This window comes from Chrysochloris asiatica, unplaced genomic scaffold, assembly GCF_000296735.1.
Source record: "Chrysochloris asiatica unplaced genomic scaffold, ChrAsi1.0 scaffold00154, whole genome shotgun sequence".
In the NCBI taxonomy this organism is placed as follows: domain Eukaryota; kingdom Metazoa; phylum Chordata; class Mammalia; order Afrosoricida; family Chrysochloridae; genus Chrysochloris; species Chrysochloris asiatica.
The window spans coordinates 4,720,624-4,740,409 of record NW_006408672.1 but is presented as its reverse complement, the minus strand read 5'-3'; the positions used below and the strand labels follow the sequence as shown (position 1 = coordinate 4,740,409).

Here is a 19,786-nt window from a genome sequence, read left to right as displayed (position 1 = left end):
TAGAACTTTGTCTTTGTAAATTATGTTATGCTGTTGACGTTGGTATCCTGAGCCCAAGGCCCAGTAACTAATTCTCTAGGTGTTTGGTTATGGCTAAAGAGTTTTCATAACTCTGCCCACTATATGCTCTAGTACATACTGGGATATACATTTGTATCCCCTAATAATACATATGGAGTCCTGGTGTGGCACTGTGGGCGCCAGACTGCAAAGCCGTTTGAATTGCAAGGTTGGTGGTTCAAGCTCACCAGCTGCTCCTCAGAAACCCTATCCAGGGTAGCTATGGGTTGGAACCAACTCAACGGCACTTAACAACAACAACAACAAATAATAGATATGAAGAAATATCCTCTGTCAAACAAATATATATATATATTGAGTGTAGTCCCATTCACCTTCTCATGGCAGACATATTATTGAAAGGAAATTTTGGTTAGTGTTTTGAGCAGAAGAGGTAGACCATTCTTCAACTATGCTGCCCAGAGATATGCCTAATGAGAATATTTGTTCTTTCCAATGGGGGTCGGGGCAACAACAATAGAAAATAAACAGTTGCTGTCCAATTGATTGCTATACATGGCATCTCCATTTCAGTCACATTAGAATCGCTCTCTTTAGGATTTTTAATAGCTATGACCTTCCCAGTGGAGTCCTGGTGTGGCGCTGTGGGCTAATTCGTCAGACTGCAAAGTTGTTTGAACTGCAAGGTCAGTGGTTCAAGCTCACCAGTTGCTTCTTGGAAACCCTATACAGGGTCGCTTTGGGTCGGCACCACCCACTCCACGACACTTAAAAGCAATGACCTTTCAAAAGTAGATCAGCGGGCCCAGGCCTTTCTCCTCGGAGTGAACATGAACTATCAAAGTTTAAGTTAGTAGCCAAGTACACTCTCCAGAGACTTCTTTCAAGGGGGGATACACATCTAATTGTGTGTTTTTTTTCTCCCTTGAGTGGCTGTTGGAGGTCTGTAGCAGAAAAGAAAGGTGCTCACAATGTTGTAGGGAGAATAAGGTCATGGATACAGTGGTGAGGGGCAGGTAACTCTGTAGAGGATGTTTGGGGAGTGCTATAGGTCAGCTTAAGTATGGTAAAAGATTACAACCCTGTCGCACACTTTTCTTAATACTAAACCATTTAGTACTCCCATGTTCTGTTCGAACAACTACATATTGGTCCATGTACAGATTTCTCATGAGCACAATTAAGTGTTGTAGAATACTCGTATTTTGCAATGTTGTGCACAGATTTTCATGATCCACACAATCCAAAACCTTTGCGTTGTCAATAAAGCACAGGTAAACATCTTTCTGGTATTCTCTGCTTTCAGCCAAGATCCGTCAGACATCAGCAATGATATTCCTCGTTCCACGGCCTCTTCTGAAACAGGCTTGAACCTCTGGAAGTTCTCTGTCAATGTATGCTTGCTGTTTCTGTACTACCTTTAGTAAAACTTTACTCTCATGAGATATCAAAGATATTGTCCGACGATTTCTGCATTCTGTTGGGTTACCTCTCTTTGGAATGGGCACAAATATGGATGTCTTCCAGTCAGTTGGCCAGACAGTTTTCTTCCAAATTTCTTGGCATAGATGAGTAAGTGCCTCCTGTGCCGCCTCACCTTCTTGAAAGATTTCCATTTTTATTCCATCAATTCCTGGTGCTTTGTTCTTTGCCAGTTCCTTCAAAGCACCTTGGACTTCTTCCTTCAGTATCATTGGCTCTTGATCATATGCTACCTCTTGAAATGGGTTACATGAAGCTGGGTTATATAAACAAAACAGTGGTGTTAAGATTGGAGGAGGACTCATTGACAACTTGTGATATGCAGCTGATACAACCTTGCTTGCAGAAAGTGAAGAGGGGTTAAAATACTTATTGATGAAGATCAAAGAGCACAGCCTTCGGTATGGATTGCATCTCAATGTAAAGAAAACAAAAATCCTCACTACTGGACCAATAAACAGCATTCTTATCAACGGAGAAAAGATTGAAGTTATCAAGGACTTCATTCTTCTTGGATCAACTATCAACACTCATGGAAGCTGCAGTCAATAAATCAAATGACGTATTATATTAGACAAATCTGCTGCACAAGACCTTTTTAAAGCGTTAAAGAGCAAAGATGCTAGCTTGAAGACTAAGGTGCACCCAACTCAAGTCATGGTATTTTCAATAACCTCATATGCATGCGAAAGACAGAAAGTGAATAAGAAGGCTGTTTGTTGCTTTTGAGTTATGGTGTTGGAAGGGAATATTGCAAGTACCATAGGCTGCCAAAAGAAGCAACAGATCTGTGTTGGAAGAAGTACAGCCAGAGTGCTCCTTAGAGGTCAGGATAGCCAAACTTCATCTCTCATACTTCGGACATATTGTCAGGAGGGACCAGTCGCTGAAGAAGGATATCATGTTTGTTAAGGTGGATGGATGGTCAGAGAAAAAGAGGGAGAACCCCAGTGAGATGGATTGGCTAAGTGACAGCATCAGTGGGCTCAAGCGTGACAACAATTGTGAGGTTGGCCCAGGACTGGGCAGTGTTTTGTTCTGTTTTGAATAGGGTTGTTATGAGTTGATACTGACTCGATGACACTTAACAACAACATAGGTCAGTTTGAACTGCAGGGTTGGAAATTTTAATCTACCAGTTGCTCCTTAGAAACCCTGTACAGGATCGTTATGAGTCAGAACAGACTCAATGGCACTAAACAACAACAATATAGGATAGGGTGAAGTTCACCTTCCTTCCTTATCCCCTGTGTTGCTCACCAATACTTTAGGGAGTGGATTTTCTCTTGGGGAAGTGTTTCAAGGCTGATATAAAACCAACATGAGAGGACCCCATATGGCTTTACTTAAAATACCTTCAAAGCAAAATTATTGTTCCCCAAATTCAGCCATCATCATAGTCCTAAGTAGGAATCAAGAACTTTCAGACTATTCATAAAAATAGAGATGACCAGGAAGACTGTGAACAAATGCTGTCACCCACTGCACTTGCATCTTTTCTCATGAGACAGCTCTGCCATCTATTAACAGTGCCTGTGCCTCTGTTTTGCTATGTCTTTAAGCTTCAGGCATCCTGGTGTGGTGCTGTGGGATAAAGCACTGGACCGCAAGGTTGGGTTGAACCACAAGATCAGTGGTTAAAACTCACTAGCCACTCCTTGGCAACCCTATACCAACTCAACAGCACTTAACAATAACAACATACTGGTAACCTAAACTTTTTTTTTTTTTTTTAATTTAAAGCTCAGGAATATTTATACTAGTTAGAGTCGTTAGAGGGCTCACAAACACAAGGCTAATTTTAATTAGATTTAATTTCTAAAAATTTCCCTTGTGTTTTTTAATTATTAGAGAAAGCACATCTCTAATGTTGAACCTATGGCATGCAGTTGCCTATATTCATGTGTATTTTTTGCAAGAATTGTACTCTTTATATTGCTCTATATTTTTGAACCTTTCAACACTGGACACTGAGGATTATAAACAATCTTTTTTTTTTTTTTTAAATAATGCTTTCTCTACAACCTTGAATTTCAAATGTGAATATACGAATGTAATAGCTCTGAAATAAGTATGCAGATTTATGGGGAATATCAATTTAGATCATATCATGGGACTCAACTATGGCTTTCTTTATGCCATTGGAGATTTGTTAAAGTAAGGAGATAGTTTGGGGAAAATGTGGTTTCTAGTTAAAGTCGTCTGAAAATCAATATAGCTGAAGGTCCCTGACATAAGGGTTCCTCACAGAGCTAGACTTGCTTCTAAAATTGGGAAGACAGGAATAAAAATCAAATCTTGAGTAGAAGTAGCTGGAAATTGCAGCCAGGAGTCAAGCTTAGCTTCTACCTCCCCAATGTTTGAAGATGAGTTTGTTTGTTTTTAAAACAGCTAACATAATTCAGCTGGAGGAGGTAGAAAGATTTTTCTATTCCTTGTTTCAATAGAAATCGATGGACGTTAGCTTGTGTAATTGTCCCCTCTGCGTTGAGTAGCTAAAATAAAATAACCCTCATTGCTTGCATTACTGAACGCATTTCTGCGGGTGTACTGTCTAGGGCTAAACAAGTATTAATTAGGTAATCCTCGAAGAGCTGGCTAGGGAGGGGAGGAAAGGGAGATGGGATCAGTGTAGACTTGGGACACAGCAATTTACTAGGTGGACTAAGGGGAGGCGCTGGACTGCAAAATCGGTTGGAACCAAAAGGTCGGCGGTTCAAGCTTAGCACCTTGGAAGCACGATCGATACAGGATCGCTATGGGCCGGAACCGACTCGATGGCAGTTAACAATAACAACAACAAAGGGAATCCCAGGTTAGGTGAGACCAGCTCAGGCAGCATCTGAAGCCCCACAAACGAGGGGCAGAAAAGGCCAGGCCCTAAACCAGTGGGTAACACAAGCAATCGGAGTCTTGCTGTGCACCGTGTTAGTTACAAGCGCCCCAGGACTTTTAGAGCTGAGTCATCAAAGGCAAGAGAAGCCTCAACCTCTGACCTGGGAACAGGTAACTGGAAGGAATAGGGAAGGTGGCTGGTCAGGGTACTGGATACGACCTGAGAAGCCGCTGGACCATGGGTAGATAGAAGGGTGATAGAGCGTGCACTTGGCAAAGGGAGACAGGCACAAGTTTCCAGACTCCTGTGATATTTATTCATGGCTCTTTCATGATGCTTGCTCTTCTCTCTGACCTCCAAGTCACCCTTGCAGTCCTCATCGCTGCTGGGTCAGAGAACACTTGGAAGTCCCCTTCGCGCGGGGCCAAAGGCTTGTTCAGGCTCTTACTGCCCCTTTAAGGGTTCCTGAAACTTTCCCCCCTGATAGCTGAGGAGCCTCGTCACATCCGTTGGCCGTGGCCGCCGGGGCGCATTCCGAGGAAATTCGGGACTTGAGTTTCCAGGGGAAGAGGCGCGGCAGGAGACCATCCAACTAGAGCAACACCGATCCCGGGTGGTTCCCGGTCGGGCCCACGCCTTGCCTTGACCTTGGCCTCGGAGGAGGGGTCAGATCCCTGCGGGGCTGCCAGTGCCCGCCAGAGGGGGCAGCGGCAAAGAACTTGCTCAACTTGGCGGCGTGGGCTGGGGGCGGGCTTGCAGTTTCCTCCTCCTCTCCTAGATTCTCCTCCTTAAATCCTCCTCCTCCTTCTCTAGGTCCTCCTCCTCCCATCCTCCTCCCCCGCTGCTACTGCCGCCCGCCCGCCCAGTGTGAGCCCAGCCTGCAGCCCCGCAGCGCCCTGCAAGTAGCGGAACCGCAGCCGCCGCCGGACGGGACGGGCCTGGACGCGCACGCCCCCCGGGCCCCGCCGCCGGCATGGGCGCGCTGGTCCCGGTACTGCTGCTGCCGCTGCTTGCACAGTGGCTCCTGTGGGCAGCTCCGGCGCTGGCCCCAGCGCCCTTCACCTTGCCCCTACGCGTGGCCTCGGCAGTGCCCCGAGGGGTTTCACCCACCCCAGGGACAAAGGTAGCCTCTGTGACCCCCGCCGCGCCCCGAGCTGACGGCTTGGCGCTCGCCCTGGAGCCCGCCGGGGGCGCGACCAACTTCTTGGCGGTGGTGGACAACCTGCAGGGAGACTCGGGTCGCGGCTACTACCTGGAGATGCTGATCGGGACCCCCCCGCAGAAGGTAGGTTTCTGGGCGCTCGCCCGCGAGCTGGTTTGGGGACTCGCACCGCTGTTACTGCCTTATCCCGGCTGCAGCCGCGGGCTGTTCGGAGGGTCTTGGGGTGCGGGGCGATGGGTCAGTGCGTCTTTGCAACGGCCAACCACAGTCACTGTCTAGATAAGAGAGGGGGAGATGCAAAGGGTCTCGGGGGAGCCGAGCGAGCGGAGGCTCCTGCATTTGGGAGGAATAAGTAGTGCCAACCACTCTCTTGGGGGTGTAGCCAAGAGGTGCAAGCAAGTGTTGAAGAACTTGTGAGCTCCCCTCCCCCAACCCTCTTCGCTAGGATGGTCCGTGAGAGGAGACCCGTAACTTGCACCTAACACGATTTGCTGCTGACAAGCTACACCTCCTTCCAGGGAGGAAGCGGCGCTTGGCCTTTGGGCAAGATGCGGCTGTTATTATTATTGAGGAAAATCACCTTGCGTTGATATCCACCCCCACCCCCACCCCCCAACCCATGCTGTCTCATTGCTAAAGAGGCTTGTGGCCAGCATCCAAAGGCGCAGTACCCTGTAAAGAGGGATTTATACATGAGCTCAGCAGAAAGCAACAGTGTTTCAAAGTGCCACGGAGGGGAGAGGCTCTGCCTCCGCACCCCCTTTGCTTACTTGGAGTTGGTTTGTTAGCTTTCTTTTCGTTCACCCAGATGCCCAGCCCTCATCACCACTGCAACTGTACACGTGTACAGGAAAAATATTAATTGCTGAAACTGAACCTGCTAGGGAAAAAAAAAAAAAAAAAAAAAAAAAAAAATATATATATATATATGGGCTGAGCTAGTCTTCAAGGAATAACTTGACAAAGGATCAAGCCCCAATGACAAGCTGATAATATTCATTCTAAATAAGTTCAAACAGCTTCCCTTTTCTCTTATTCAGATTTTCATGTACTGGCACATTTTGTAGCAAGAAACTAATATTCCCAGGAACTTGTCCCTTCTTCATTTCAAAAATTTCTAGTACGGCGCTGTAGGATAAACAACGACTGCAAAACATAAGGTCAGCAGTTCAAACCCACCAGCCACGCCTGGGAAACCCTATACAGACAGTCGCACTGAGTCAATACTGACTCAGTGGCACTTAATGACAAATGTAAATGTGATTTGAAGTTAGGCTTTCTTATCAATTGAATATACTGTGCGAAAATACTTTTATTTTTAACATTGTCATTTGGGTTTTAATTCAGTTATGATTTCCCATAAATAGAACATAGTCATTACTTTTGTATAATTCTAATTAAATTATTCAAGAGTTTCTTATAAGTACAGGCATACCATGCTAACTCTTAAAAAGAAGAAAAAAGAGAAGCTACCAAAAAAATGCTCACCCTTGTTCAGTTTACTTTTAAGAAAAAGACCAGACAAAACCAGAAAGCACTTCAACAGTGTATTCTGCTTAAAACTTCATTTCTAATTTCCCTTTCATCTAAGTCATGGGGATGCATGTGACTGGGTTTGGCCATCATCAAGGATGGGTGGTGGCTGGAGGGCGGGGTGGGTGGGTGAGTGGGAATGATGGTCAGCTGAGGAAGCTTAACTTGACCAGAAGCTGATCAATTTAACAGACCCTGGGGACAGCCACCACCACCATGTGAAAACATGTGTTATGGGTAGGGACCTTGTAAACAGGTTTATTTCACAAGATTGTGATCATGAATCTCTTTGGGGGTTCAGTGATGATCTTTAAAGAGCTCTGGTGGTACTGTGAAATGACCACTGGACTGCTGATCTCATGGTCAGGGATTCAAACCCACCAACCACTCCTCTGGACAAAGAAGAGAGCAAACAAGATTGTCTGCTCCCCTAAAGATTTACCGAAGGAGTAGTTCTACTTTGTCCTATAAGAAAGATTACTGTGAGTTGGAATTCACATGGTAGCAGTGGGTTTAGGTTCAGATTCTCTTGTGGGACAAACCCACTGACTCCCGTTTAAGAAATATGTGTCTTGACACAAAAAAAGCACATGTTGATTTTCAAGTAGAAATAAATTCTATTAGTAAGCTAGATTAGAATGGTGTGGGTGCTGTGAAAAGAAGAGCCCCATGCCCTTCTGTCTTCAGAGGAAAAAGGAAGGAAAGAAGAAGATGCAAAAACAGTCTTAGAAAAAATGAAAAAAATACTTCTCTTGGGTGATCAAAAAAAAAGCCTTTATAAATACATGTAATGCTTTGCCTTTATCAAACAAATCCACTGACCTTTATTTGAAAATGTTAAGATTTAATTAACAGGCATGTACTGAGCACCTGTGCTTATATCTTTACCTTGGCCAAGAAAGTAATCCATTCAATGTTATTTCTCATTTAAACATTACCATGTTTCCAAGGAGGGCAGTTTTTACAGTCTGGATTTAATTTTTACATTTTAGGAGGAATGAAGTATTCTGTATCTCTTTCCCTGCTTGATTTAATGATAAGGTGCTTTATAGCAAAATCTATGTGTACAGCCTTTCCAGATGCGTAATGTAATCTCATAGGCGTTAGTGTCTTGTGCATAAGGATGCATGGCTTGAATGTTTCCCTGAAAGATCTGTGATCACCTTCAGGGTTTTCTCAGCCGACTGGAGAGGGTAGCAGCTTGTGACTTCTGAACCTGGAATGAGTGTTCCTACTCTACTAATGGCCAAGGGTCATGCGTTTATTCTCTGCTGATACTACGAAGCTAAAATAAAATTCCTTGTTGTTGTTAAGGCTGTCAAGTCAATTCCGACCCACAGTGACCCTGTATAGAGTTTCCAAGGAGCAGCTGGAGCTTGAAGCACCGATCTTGCAGTTCAAACGACTTTACAGTCTTGACGCTTTAGCCCACACCGCCACACCAGAACTCCAAAATTGCTTGGGTGGAGAGAAAAATGGGATGTACATTTAAGCAATAAATAACCAAGAGAGTCTCTTTTGTATGGGTTGCACTGCAATGTAAAAACAAAAAATCCTCACCACTGGATCAATAAACAACATCCATATAAATAAAGAAAAGATTGAAGTTTGTCAAAGATTTTGTTTTGCTAGGATGAACCATCAACACTCATGGAAGCAGCAGTCAAGAAATCAAATGATGTATTTATTGTTTTAGGCAAATCCTCTTTAGAGTGTTGAAGAGCAAAGATATAAGTTTGAGGAGTAAGGTGCGTGTGAACCAAGCCTTGGTGTTTTCAATAACCTCATATGCATGTGAAAGTTGGACAGTGAATAAGGAAGACCGTAGAAGAATTGATGCATTTGAGTTCTAGTGTTAGAGAAGAATATTAAAAATACCCTGGACTTCCAAAACAACAAACAAATCTGTATTTGAAGAAGTACAGGCAGAATGTTCTTTGGAAGCCAGGATGTCCAGACTTCATCTGTCTTACTTTGGACATATTGTCAGAAGGGACCATTCCCTGGAGAAGGACATCATGTTTGGTGAAGTGGAGGGTCAGAGAAAAGGAGGAAAACCTCCAATGAGATGGATTGGCATGGTGGTGGCAGCAGTGAGCTCAAGCAAAGAAATGATTGTGAGGTTTGTGCAGGACCGGGCATTTCTGTTGTGTATAGGGTCAGTATGAGTTGGGACTGGCTGGATAGCACCTAACAACAATAACAATAGCAATAACATATAAGAACCCAGGTGGTGCAATGGTTAAGCACTGAGAGGTTGCAGGTTGCAATCTACCAGCAACTCCTGAGAGAAAAGACTTAGTTGCTGATCTTTTCTTGTAAAGAATGCAGCCTAGGAAATCTTATGGAGGTGTTTTTATTCAGGCTGCAAACCTTAAGGTCAGCAGTTAAACTACCAGCTGTTCCACGGGAGAAAGATGAGACGTTCTGCTCCCGTAAAGATTTATAGCCCCAGAAACCCTGTACAGGGTTGGTATGAGTCGGAACCGACTCCGTGGCACACAACAACAACAACAAAGGAGCTCTGGTAGCATAGTGGTTATGAATCGGGCTATGAACCTCAAAGTCAGCAGTTTGAAACTACCAGCTGTTCCGTGGTAGAAAGATGAAGTTTTCTGCTCCTGTAAAGATTTCCAGCCTTGGAAACCCTGTACAGGGTTGCTTTGAGTCAGAACCGACTCTATTATACATAACCACCACCATGGGGTTGCTATGAGTTGGAATGGATTCAACAGCACACAACAACAATAGATAGTCTATAAGGCATTGGTGATTGAGTAGTCGAATTCTGACATTTTTAGGGGGAGACCATTTGGCGCTGTTTGATAAGCACTAGACTGCTAACTGCAAGGTCGGCAGTTCAAGCCTGCCAGCCGCTCCTCAGAAACCCTATTCAGAGTCTCTGTGAGTTGAAATCAACTCAGTGGCACTTAGCAACAACAGCAGCATGTGGGAGACCTGGGTTTGTGTTCCGGTCAGTGCACCTCATGTGAGTTGTTAGGATGTTTGCTGTACATGTTTCAGTGGAACTTTCAGACTATGACGTAAGGTCTAGTGATCTATTTCCAAAAATCATCCAGTGAAAATCCTGTGGATCACAGCAGTCTGAATTGCAAGCCAGCTAACAACAGTAGATAGTCTGAGGGTCCCCCATGCAGCAAGCGCTATACTGTACATTCTATCTCTGCTCAGGTCTGGAACCCCTGTGACCGCCGTCTAGTTCGGATCCCCTTTTAGTGGATCAGGATTCTGCAGCTTGCAGAGATGGAATGACCTGCTGAGGGTAACAAGGAAAGAGGAAGACCTAGAAATTGAACCCAAGCACTGGTCCCTAGAGCCCAAGTTCTGAACCACTGTGTAGGCAACTGTTCTCTTCCCCTCCCATCTCCTGATTTCTTTTTTTTGGGGGGGGTGGGGGGTGGGGGAAGGGTTTAGCCTCAATGGTGCTTTTCTAACCAGAGATCCTGGCACCTTTCGGTGCCAAGGTGTTAAAGGGCTTAATGTGCTGCTACTGCAAGTGGACAATTCTCCACTCCCTACCAGGAAAAACAAAAAAAAAACAAAGCAGAAAAGCACAAACCCATTGCTGTTGAGTTGATTCCAACTCATGGTGACGCCATGTGTTACAGAGGAGGACTGTGCTTCATAAGGTTTTCCTGACTGTAGTCTTTATGGACCTTTTTTCCACAGCACTGCCCACTTTTAGGTTAATGTTGTTATTGTTGTTAGGTGCCATCAAGTCGGTACCGACTAATAGCGACCTTTTGTACAACAGAATGAAACACTGCCTGATCCTGGGCCAACCTCGTAATTGTTGCCATGCTTGAGCCCATTGATGCTGCCACTTGGCCAATCCATCTCGCTGGGGGGTCTTCCTCTTTTTCTCTGACCTTTCACCTTACCAAACATGATATCCTTCTCCAGCGACTAGTCAGTGCCTCGTGACAATATGTCTGAACTATGAGAGATGAAGTTTGGCCATCCTGGCCTCCAAGGAACATTCTGGCTGCACTTTTTCCAGCATAGATCTGTTGGTTCTTTTGGCAGCCCATGACACTTTCAATATTCTCCTCCAACACCATAACTCAAAAGCATCAATTCTTCTATGGTCTTCCTTATTCACTGTCCAGCTTTTGCATGCATATGAGGTTACTGAAAACACCATGGCTTGGGTCAGGCGCACCTTAGTCCTCAAGCTGACATCTTTGCTCTTTAACACTTTAAAAAGGTCATACACAGCAGATTTGCCCAATGAATATGTCATTTGATTTCTTGACTGTGACTTCCATGAGTGTTGATAGTGGATTCAAGAAGAATGAAGTCCTTGACAATTTTTATCTTTTCTCCGTTGATAAGAATGTTGTTTATTGGTCCAGTGGTGAGGATTTTTGTTATCTTTACATTGAGATGCAATCCATACTGAAGGCTGTGGTTTTTGATCTTCATCAGTAAATATTTTAAGTCCTCTTCACTTTCATCAAGCAAGATTGTATCATTTACATATCGCAGGTTGTTAATGAGTCTTTCCTCCAATCCTGAAGCCATGTTTTTCTTCATATAACCCAGCTTCTCGTATTATTTGCTCAGCATACAGGTTGGATAAGTATGGTGAAAGAAAACAACCCTGTCACACACCTTTCTTAATTTTAAAACATGCAGTGTTCCCATGTTCTGTTTGAACAACTGCCTCTTGGTCCAGGTACAGATTCCTCATGAGCACAATTAAGTGTTCCGGAATACTCATACTTTGCAATGTTGTCCATAGTTTGTCACGATCCACACAATTTAGGTTACTAGGCAAGCATAAACCATTTGCATCACCCACGATCCACCACATCCTGCAGTTTCCCTACCTTTCCACCTTCACCCAGGGCAGTTCTTACATGCAACTTAATGAGTTGTGGAATCTAATTTCTCTCATGGGAGAATCATTAAAAGAGGACACTCAGGACCTCAGTCGCACACATCATGGCCCTCTGTGGGAAAGCCAACTGTTGCAAATGTGCTTTGCTTGTTGTCTGGATGCTTTAATCAAGACTGTTGTTAAGTGCCATCCAGTAGTTTTGGACTCTCGATAGGGTTTCCAAGGAGCAGCTGGTGGGTTTGAACCGTCAACCTTGTGGTTCTCAGTCGAGTGTTGATGGTATATTTTTCTGCCTGGTGACTGTACACCTGTGTGACAGTCACAGAATTCGGAACTGTGACAGGTAGGTCCACATTGGCATGGAGATGCGCACAGCTTTTGTTCATTGAGACCATTACATGCCTTCTTTCTAACAGTGGAGATCCAGTTTCTGTTTGAACTATGTAATTTCATCTTAATAATAATAGTGGTGTTCTAAAGTGATTATAATTACAGCAATTTCCATTATTTTTTTAAAAAGATAACTTCTATGCTAATACAAAAAAATCCAACTGAAGATGCTAGAAAGTCTGGAGCTGCTTCAAAAAGGCTTTTTGGGTTTCTGTTAAAAAGATTTTCTGTCACTTTCACTAATAGGTAAAATGGACAGCGGAACTATTTCCACCTTTAAACACTTGAGTGTAAAGAGATTACATTATGGCGGGGGGGGGGTGGTCATATTTTAATCACAGCACATTTGAGTGATCATCAGTCTATTATTAGTACACAATGATTTGAAAGAGTGGCTTGAGAATACATATCAAACATGTACAATTTAAGAATTAGTATATTTCAGAATAAGCCATCCAGTCACGTCAGAGAACTGAGACTGAGAGAAAAAAAGACAGGGATGACTAGAGGCCATTTGCCTGAATAAACGGAGATGGAAAACTATTAAGGACAATGAAAATAGGAAGGTACTGGAAGTAAAAGAGCAAGAAGATGAAAGCTAGTTTCCCACAAGCTCATTCTCTAAAGAAAGAAATCAACAGTAAAGGCCATGATACAAAGAAGGAACCAAGAATTGAGGTCCAAACAACATGGGAGCAAAGATCTGAGAAAGTAGTTAATAACCATAATAAATATCAGTGTTATTGCTAGCTGCCAATGATCAGGTCCTCAACTCATGGCCATCCTGGATACAACAGAACAAAATGCTGCCCAGCCCTGCACCTTCCCCCTGATAGATTTCAGATCAGACCAAGGTGATCCAGTCTTCATTGGCTGAGTGTTAGAAGATTGCCGAGCCTATCTTCCTATCCCATCTTAATCTGGAAGTTCTGCTAAAGCCTGGCCAGTATCACATCACTGAAAGATAGATGGTGATTGTGCTTTGTAATTGAACCTGGGTCACCTGCATGGAAGGCAAGAAATTCTCCCACTGAACTAACCTCTATTGCTTGTTTATTGGTCTTGGGGCACCATACTACATATTTTACACAGATCACTTTATTTAATCTTCACAATTATATGTGATGTGCCTGCAGTTCTTCACTCAGTTGTCAGATGGGGGACTGGTAGTTGGAGAGGCCATCCTCTGTGTGCAGAGCTGAGACATCAGCACTAATTTGTCTGCCCAATTCAAAAGACAAGAGCTCTTCTCTATAGTTCTGCATGGTGAAGCCAGGTGTGATGCTGTAGGATAAGCACTGAACTGCTAACTGCAAGGTTGGTGGTTCAAATCTACCAACCTCTCCTTGGAAAACCTATATATGGTCACTGTGATTTGGAACCAACATGACAGCACTCAGCAACAACATCAGCAACAGAGTAGTTTCTTATACTGTGGTGGTTTGTGTGCCGCTGCGATGCCGGAAGCTGTGTGACTGGTATTTCAATTATCAGCAGGATCTCCCATGGAGGGCAGATTTCAGCAGAGTTTATAGACTAAAATAAACTAAGACAGACTAGGAAGAACCAGCTGGTGATCCACTTCTGAAAATTAGTCAATAAAAATCAGACGTTGCAACACAACATTGTCCAACTCGCTTGCTTTGAACACATCGTTAAGAGGGATCACTGGAAGAGGACACATACAAAGGGGCTTCAAAAAGTTCGTGGAAAGATTCCATTACTTTTGGATTCACTTTTCCACAAATGTTTTGAAGCCCTGTTGTATGTTTGATGAAATCCAGGGCCAGGGAGGAAAAGTGAAGGGTCTTCAGTGAGACGGAAGGCCACAGTAGCTGGTGTGATGAAACTTCACAGTTGGTGACTGTGAAGATCTGAGGCAGAACCTGGCAGGAGTTTGTTCTGATCTACACAAAGTTCCCATGAGTTGGAATGGACTTGACAGTAACTCTCTACCTATATAGAATGATTATAATTACAGCAACTTTTATTTTTGCAGAACTTCTATTAATTATAATTACAGTAACCTTTTAAAAAGTGCCATCTTCATTAATCTGTGAATGACTTCGGGTTGTGGGGTAGTGTCTAGATGGGGACCTGGGCTCTGGGGGTATTTATACACTTGTGACCGTGGGCAAGTGATGAATCTTCCTATGACGCTTCCCTTTCCTCACCCGTGGGCCATCTTTTAAGTTCAGTCAGAGTTTATCTCTCTCTGGATTTTAAAAAAACTCTTCCCACCTTATAATCAAGATGAATTTACTTTTCATTAAAGGTTGCAAGCAAATGGTGGTTTTAGTGTGGAATTAATATTGAGCCTGTGCTGAGATAGTACACTGATGGGACTTGGTGAAAGAGCCCAGAGGAGAGAGTTTTGCTTTTTTTCCCCTTGATTTCTGTGTTGGTTTCCCCACTAGTGAGTAATTGCTTAAAAATGCTAAAAATGTCTCTCATCACATGCATGAATTGTAGAGTAGTGGATTTATTATATAAAATAGGAAAAACCCACCCAACATGTGCAAGCTCTGAACAATATTATTTTATTACCTAGTCCTGGTATGGCGCTGTAGGATAAGCACTGGCCTGCTAACCACAAGTTTGGCAGTTCAGACCTACCAGCCTCTCTTTGGAAACCTCATACAGGGTCGCTAGGTGTCAGAACTGACTTAACAGCACTTAACAACGGCACCACTAATAAATGCTCATGTTGGCAACTATGCAGATATAGAAAGCCTGGGGTTTCCTGTGTGAAAGACCTTACAGGGCATGTATCACCCCCTTCAAAATCTGGATCTGAAATAAGTGTCTTTATCCCACAAGTACTCCTTCCCACCATGTCAACCTTTTTGTGGATTCTGTTTGAGTTCCTTTATTATAAATTGTTGTTGTTGTTGTTAAGTGCCGTCGAGTCGGTTCCGACCCATAGCGACCCTGTACAGGGTTTCCGAGGGTGTAAATCTTTACGGGAGTAGAAAGCCTCATCTTTCTCCCGCGGAGCGGCTGGTAGTTTCGAACCACTTGACCTTAAGGTTCACAGCTCGATTCGTAACCACTAGCTAACTTAATTTCCTGTTGCTCCTTTTTCCTTTTTTTTTTTTCACCACTACTGTTGACTCACCTCTAACTCATTGCAACCCCATGTGTGTCAGAGACATTGGACTTTCAATGGCTGACTGCCAGATCTTTCTTCTGAGGTGCCTCTGGGTGGACTTGAACCTCTAATCATTCAGTTAGCAACTGAGCATATTAGCCAATTATACAAGCCAGGTGCACTGGGTGATTGTGCACCCTTCTAACTAAAAAGGATAAAGTCAGCTATGGCGACTACTTGTGATAGTGGTAGTTATCAAATTACTTAGTAAGTGCCGTTGAGTTGGTTCCGACTCACCACGACTGTGTAAAAGATTTCCATAGAGGAACTAGTGGGTTTGAACTGGTGACCTTCTGGTTAGCAGTCCAGTGCTGATCCTACGGCGCCACATCATGAGCCCATCAAATTGCTTAAACTAGTATTATTACTAATTGTTGTTACTGTGTGCCGTGGAGTCAGTTCCAACTCATAGTGACTCTGTACAGGGTTTCCGAGGCTGTAAATCTTTATGGGAGCAGAAAGCCTCATCTTTCTTCCGGGGAATAGCTGGTAGTTTCAAACTGCTGACCTTGAGGTTAGAAGCCCAGCTTGAAACCAATCCGCTACCAGAACTCTAACTGTCCTGCTTTCTGAAGATCATTCTAGCTGTGCTTCCTCCAAGACTGTTTTGTTTATTCTTCAGGCAGTCTTCGGTCTATTCAATATTTTTCTCCAACACCACAATTTGAATATGTCAATCCTTCTTCAGTCTTTCTTTTTCATTGCCCAGTTTTCCATGCATACGAGGTGACTAAAAAGACCAGTACTTGGGTACGGTATACCTTAGTCCTCAAAGTCTTTCTTTTTAATGGCTAATAGTAAGAGCCTGGTGTGGCGCTTTCGGTTAATGTGCTGGACTGCAAGTCGGTTTGAACCTCAAGGTCGGTGGTCCAAGCTCACCAGCTGCTCTTTGGAAACCCTACACAGGGTTGCTATGGGTCGGAACTGACTCAGTGGCACTTAGCAACAGTGTTTGGTGCCCTGGTGTGGTGCTGTAGGGTAAGCACTGACTGATAACAAACAGGTTGGTGGTTCAAACCCACCAGCTGCTCCTTGGAAACCCTATAGAGTGTCACTCTGAGTAGGAACCGACTCAACAGCACTTAACAACAACACAACAGTAACAGCTTGCTATTACCTATTCATTGTGGGATTACATGGTTGTCCCTGGACTAGTGAAGAGGGCTTAGACACTGGTTTTTTTCCCTTTTCCCATGGTGTGTGACAGTATGTCTTGGGATTTATTTGGCATATCAGTCACTGAATGTAGCAGGACTAGTCTTTGACCCATGGATTCTGGGTCTGAGGAGACTCGGGCATGATGGTTGTGGACTGCTGCCCACCCCACGTGGAGCATAACAAGCCTCTAGAATTCCGCGGGGCTTTGTGATGATGAGTGAGGTTCTTCTCTTTCCAGCTACAATGTCACATGTTTGCACCACTAGCAGTGGGCCTTCTCTGAGGACTTGGGCCCCTTGCTGTCTGTCACAGGTGACTTCTCCAGGCTATTCTGCTCTGTTTGCCCAGCCTGTGTGCTCCTGGGAGATAAGAGGGCGAGATGGAGACACTGGGGCTCATTGTATGTTAGTGACAACAGATACTCCCTGAGAAATAGAGCACACCTGTGCAGCAGGTGGGCGCCCTGCCCCCTGGCTCTGTGACGCCTCTGGCTGTGAAGACATACTTACAGGCAGTATTGGATTCTGTGTTTGTGTAGGATATTCTGGGCTGGGTTTTCCCAGGGGCATGGGAGTTCACACACAAAGCTTCCTTGGATCATGACTGTAGCTTGGTTCCTTTTTCTCACCTCCTATGGGTGGGCAACAACTTGATGTCACTTAACAACATGGCATCTTTGCTGACTTCTACTCAATAAAAAAATGGCCGCCTTTTTTGGCTCTTGGAATTCTCCAAGAGAGAAAATATTCTTGCACATTTGAAAACAGAGCTGGTCGGTTTGGTTTTGAGTTAATGCTTGCTTCCCCAACTCAGGTCCCTGGTCGCGTGTTTTTAGAGTTGTATTATATGGTACATCATATACCTGTGCCTAGAAATACACAACCTGCACTCTACCTTTTTTAGGAAGACAAAGAGGGCTGTCTGAAGAGGAAAGCAGTGATGCCTTGGGCCAGAGCAGAGCCTTCATTATGGTGCAGTAAGGGAGGTGGGAAACCATTTCCTTTCCATTTCACAGTAGACTGAAAATGGCAGGGAAGGAGAATTTACACCTCTCCCTTCTGAGGGGAGGCCTCCTGTTACAACTGCAGATCACAAGCCCCCTACCCCAAACCTCACTTCCAGAAATATGTTTTTGTTTGTGTGGTGAAATATACATCTGAACATATTTGCCATTTTATCAATTTCTACAAGTACAATTCAGTAACATTGTTTGCATTCTTTAAGCTGTGCAACCCTTCTCACTATACTTTTCAGTATTGTTTCACTCCCCTCTTAACATAAACTCATTGTCCCCTAAGCAGAAACTCCCCTTCCCTCTTCTCTCCTACCACCAACCCAAACCACCAAACCTACTGCCACTGTAACCACTTTGTTTATTTCATGTAGGTGAAATGGTACAGTATTTATCATTTTGGGACTGACTGATTTCACTCAGCATGCTGTGTTCCAGGCTCTTAGGTGTGGTAGCATGCACTAGGACCTCATTTCTCTTTGTGACTGAGTAGATAAATCATTTTATGGGTGGGGGACTGGTTCAGGATGTTGGTTGTACGTACCTCTGCGCCTTGCATACTTAAAGAAAACCCATAAAACGTTCCCTTCTCAAAGTGGAGCTGTGGAGGGAAAGGTGAAAAGTATTGAATCAAAGGGTTTTCTAGAGAGAACCACCCCTCGGGGCAGTCTTGTCTGGCTAGATTGCAAAGCAAAGATGTAAAGTGGTTCTTGGTGAAGGTTCTTGGGTGTGGATTCCAGAAGCCTAGAGGTACCTAACTGCCTTCCAACTACATCACACTGCCTCCTGGGAGAATTCGTCAGCATTTCTTCCACTCATAAAGTCACTAAGCGTCAAGAAGAGAAAGCTGTGTGGCTTGCACAGTTTGGGAATTAGACTCTTTGGGGGTGTCAAAGGTTTGGTGTTGGAGTAAAAGTCATTTAACATTTCTGAGCCTCAGTTTCCTCAGACCAGGTGTCCTGAAATCCCTTTTGTTGTTTTTAAGCGCCGTTGAGTTGATTCTGACCCATAGCATCCCTGTATAGGGTTTCCAAGGAACAGCTGGTGAGCTTGAACCACCGATCTTGCAGTTCAAACGACTTTGCAGTCTGATGCATTAGTCCACAACGCCACACCAGGAAATCCCTTTTAGAAGCTCTATAAAGCGGGGGCAAAATGACCTTTGGTTTATTAATCTCCTCTGATCTTTATGCCCCTTTTTGTTTCTAGGGAGTCCCTGGGTGGTGTAAATAGTTACTGTGTTTGGCTGTTAAAGGAAAGGTTGGGGGTTTGAGTCCAACCAGAGGCGCCTCGGAAGAAAGCCTTGGCAATCTACTTCTGAAAATTCAGTCATTGATAATCCCATGAAGTACAGTTCTATGACACACCTGGGATCATCATAAATTGGGATTGACTCAGTAGCAACTGGTTTCCTATTTCTTCTGTCTAACATGATGTGACTCACCTGGCCAAATTCTTGCTAACGAATTTAAAAATACAGATTCCTGAAACCAGTCCAGGCTTACTGGGTCAAACTCTGTATTCAGATATAAGACTCTGTGTTTTTTCATGTTCCTCATATCTCCCCAACCCTCCATCGCAACCTCAGCCGTTGGATACTGTTTGGAGACCACTGCAGAGAGCCCTGGTGCAATGGGTTAAGTGTTGGGCTACTAACCTGAAGGTTGGTGGTTTGAACTCACCAGCCACTTCACAGGACAAAGATACGGCAGTCTGCTTCCATAAAGATTTATAGCCTCGGAAATCCTATGGGGGCAGTTCTACTCTGTCTTCTTAGGGTACCGTGAGTTCAGATAGACTCCATGGCAGTGGGTTTTTGGTTTTTGCAGAGGCCAAATTGTCCTCTGCTCAGGCGTTTGCTATGCCAACTGGGTATATGATTTCATCTTCCTAAATCTCCTTGTTTTGTTAAGTGGTTCTTTCTCTTTGCCCATTTAGAAAATCTCAGTTGGAAGCAGCTTGTGTTCCAGAGCTTCCTTTTGTTTGGCAGGTTGGAACCTGGAATATGTTTTCTCTAAGGAAAGTACGCTAAAGGGATGCTACTTCAAGCTTCTGTGCTGAAGGAGCCAGCTTCTCAGTCTGACACAGAGCAGTACTTTAGCAAATCAATAAAAATGAATTACTAGGAAATGGAAATGAGAAAGAAAAAGACTTATACAATACAATCCCTACTCTTT

At 44.0% G+C, this 19,786-nt stretch overlaps 1 protein-coding gene across 2 annotated transcripts in view; it reads left to right on the top strand.

The window, feature by feature from the left end:
* Nucleotides 1-5,217: 5,217 nt before the first annotated feature.
* The window catches only part of BACE2 (beta-site APP-cleaving enzyme 2), a 163,837-nt gene continuing 149,268 nt past the window's right edge, over nucleotides 5,218-19,786 (top strand). Inside the window, exon 1 of one of the 2 annotated variants that reach the window (XM_006870834.1) lies at nucleotides 5,218-5,624. In XM_006870834.1, coding sequence (XP_006870896.1) covers nucleotides 5,313-5,624 — 312 coding nt within the window. In that variant the 5' untranslated portion in view covers nucleotides 5,218-5,312. The remainder of the gene's footprint in view (nucleotides 5,625-19,786) is intronic. The other variant, XM_006870835.1, reaches the window with a different exon arrangement.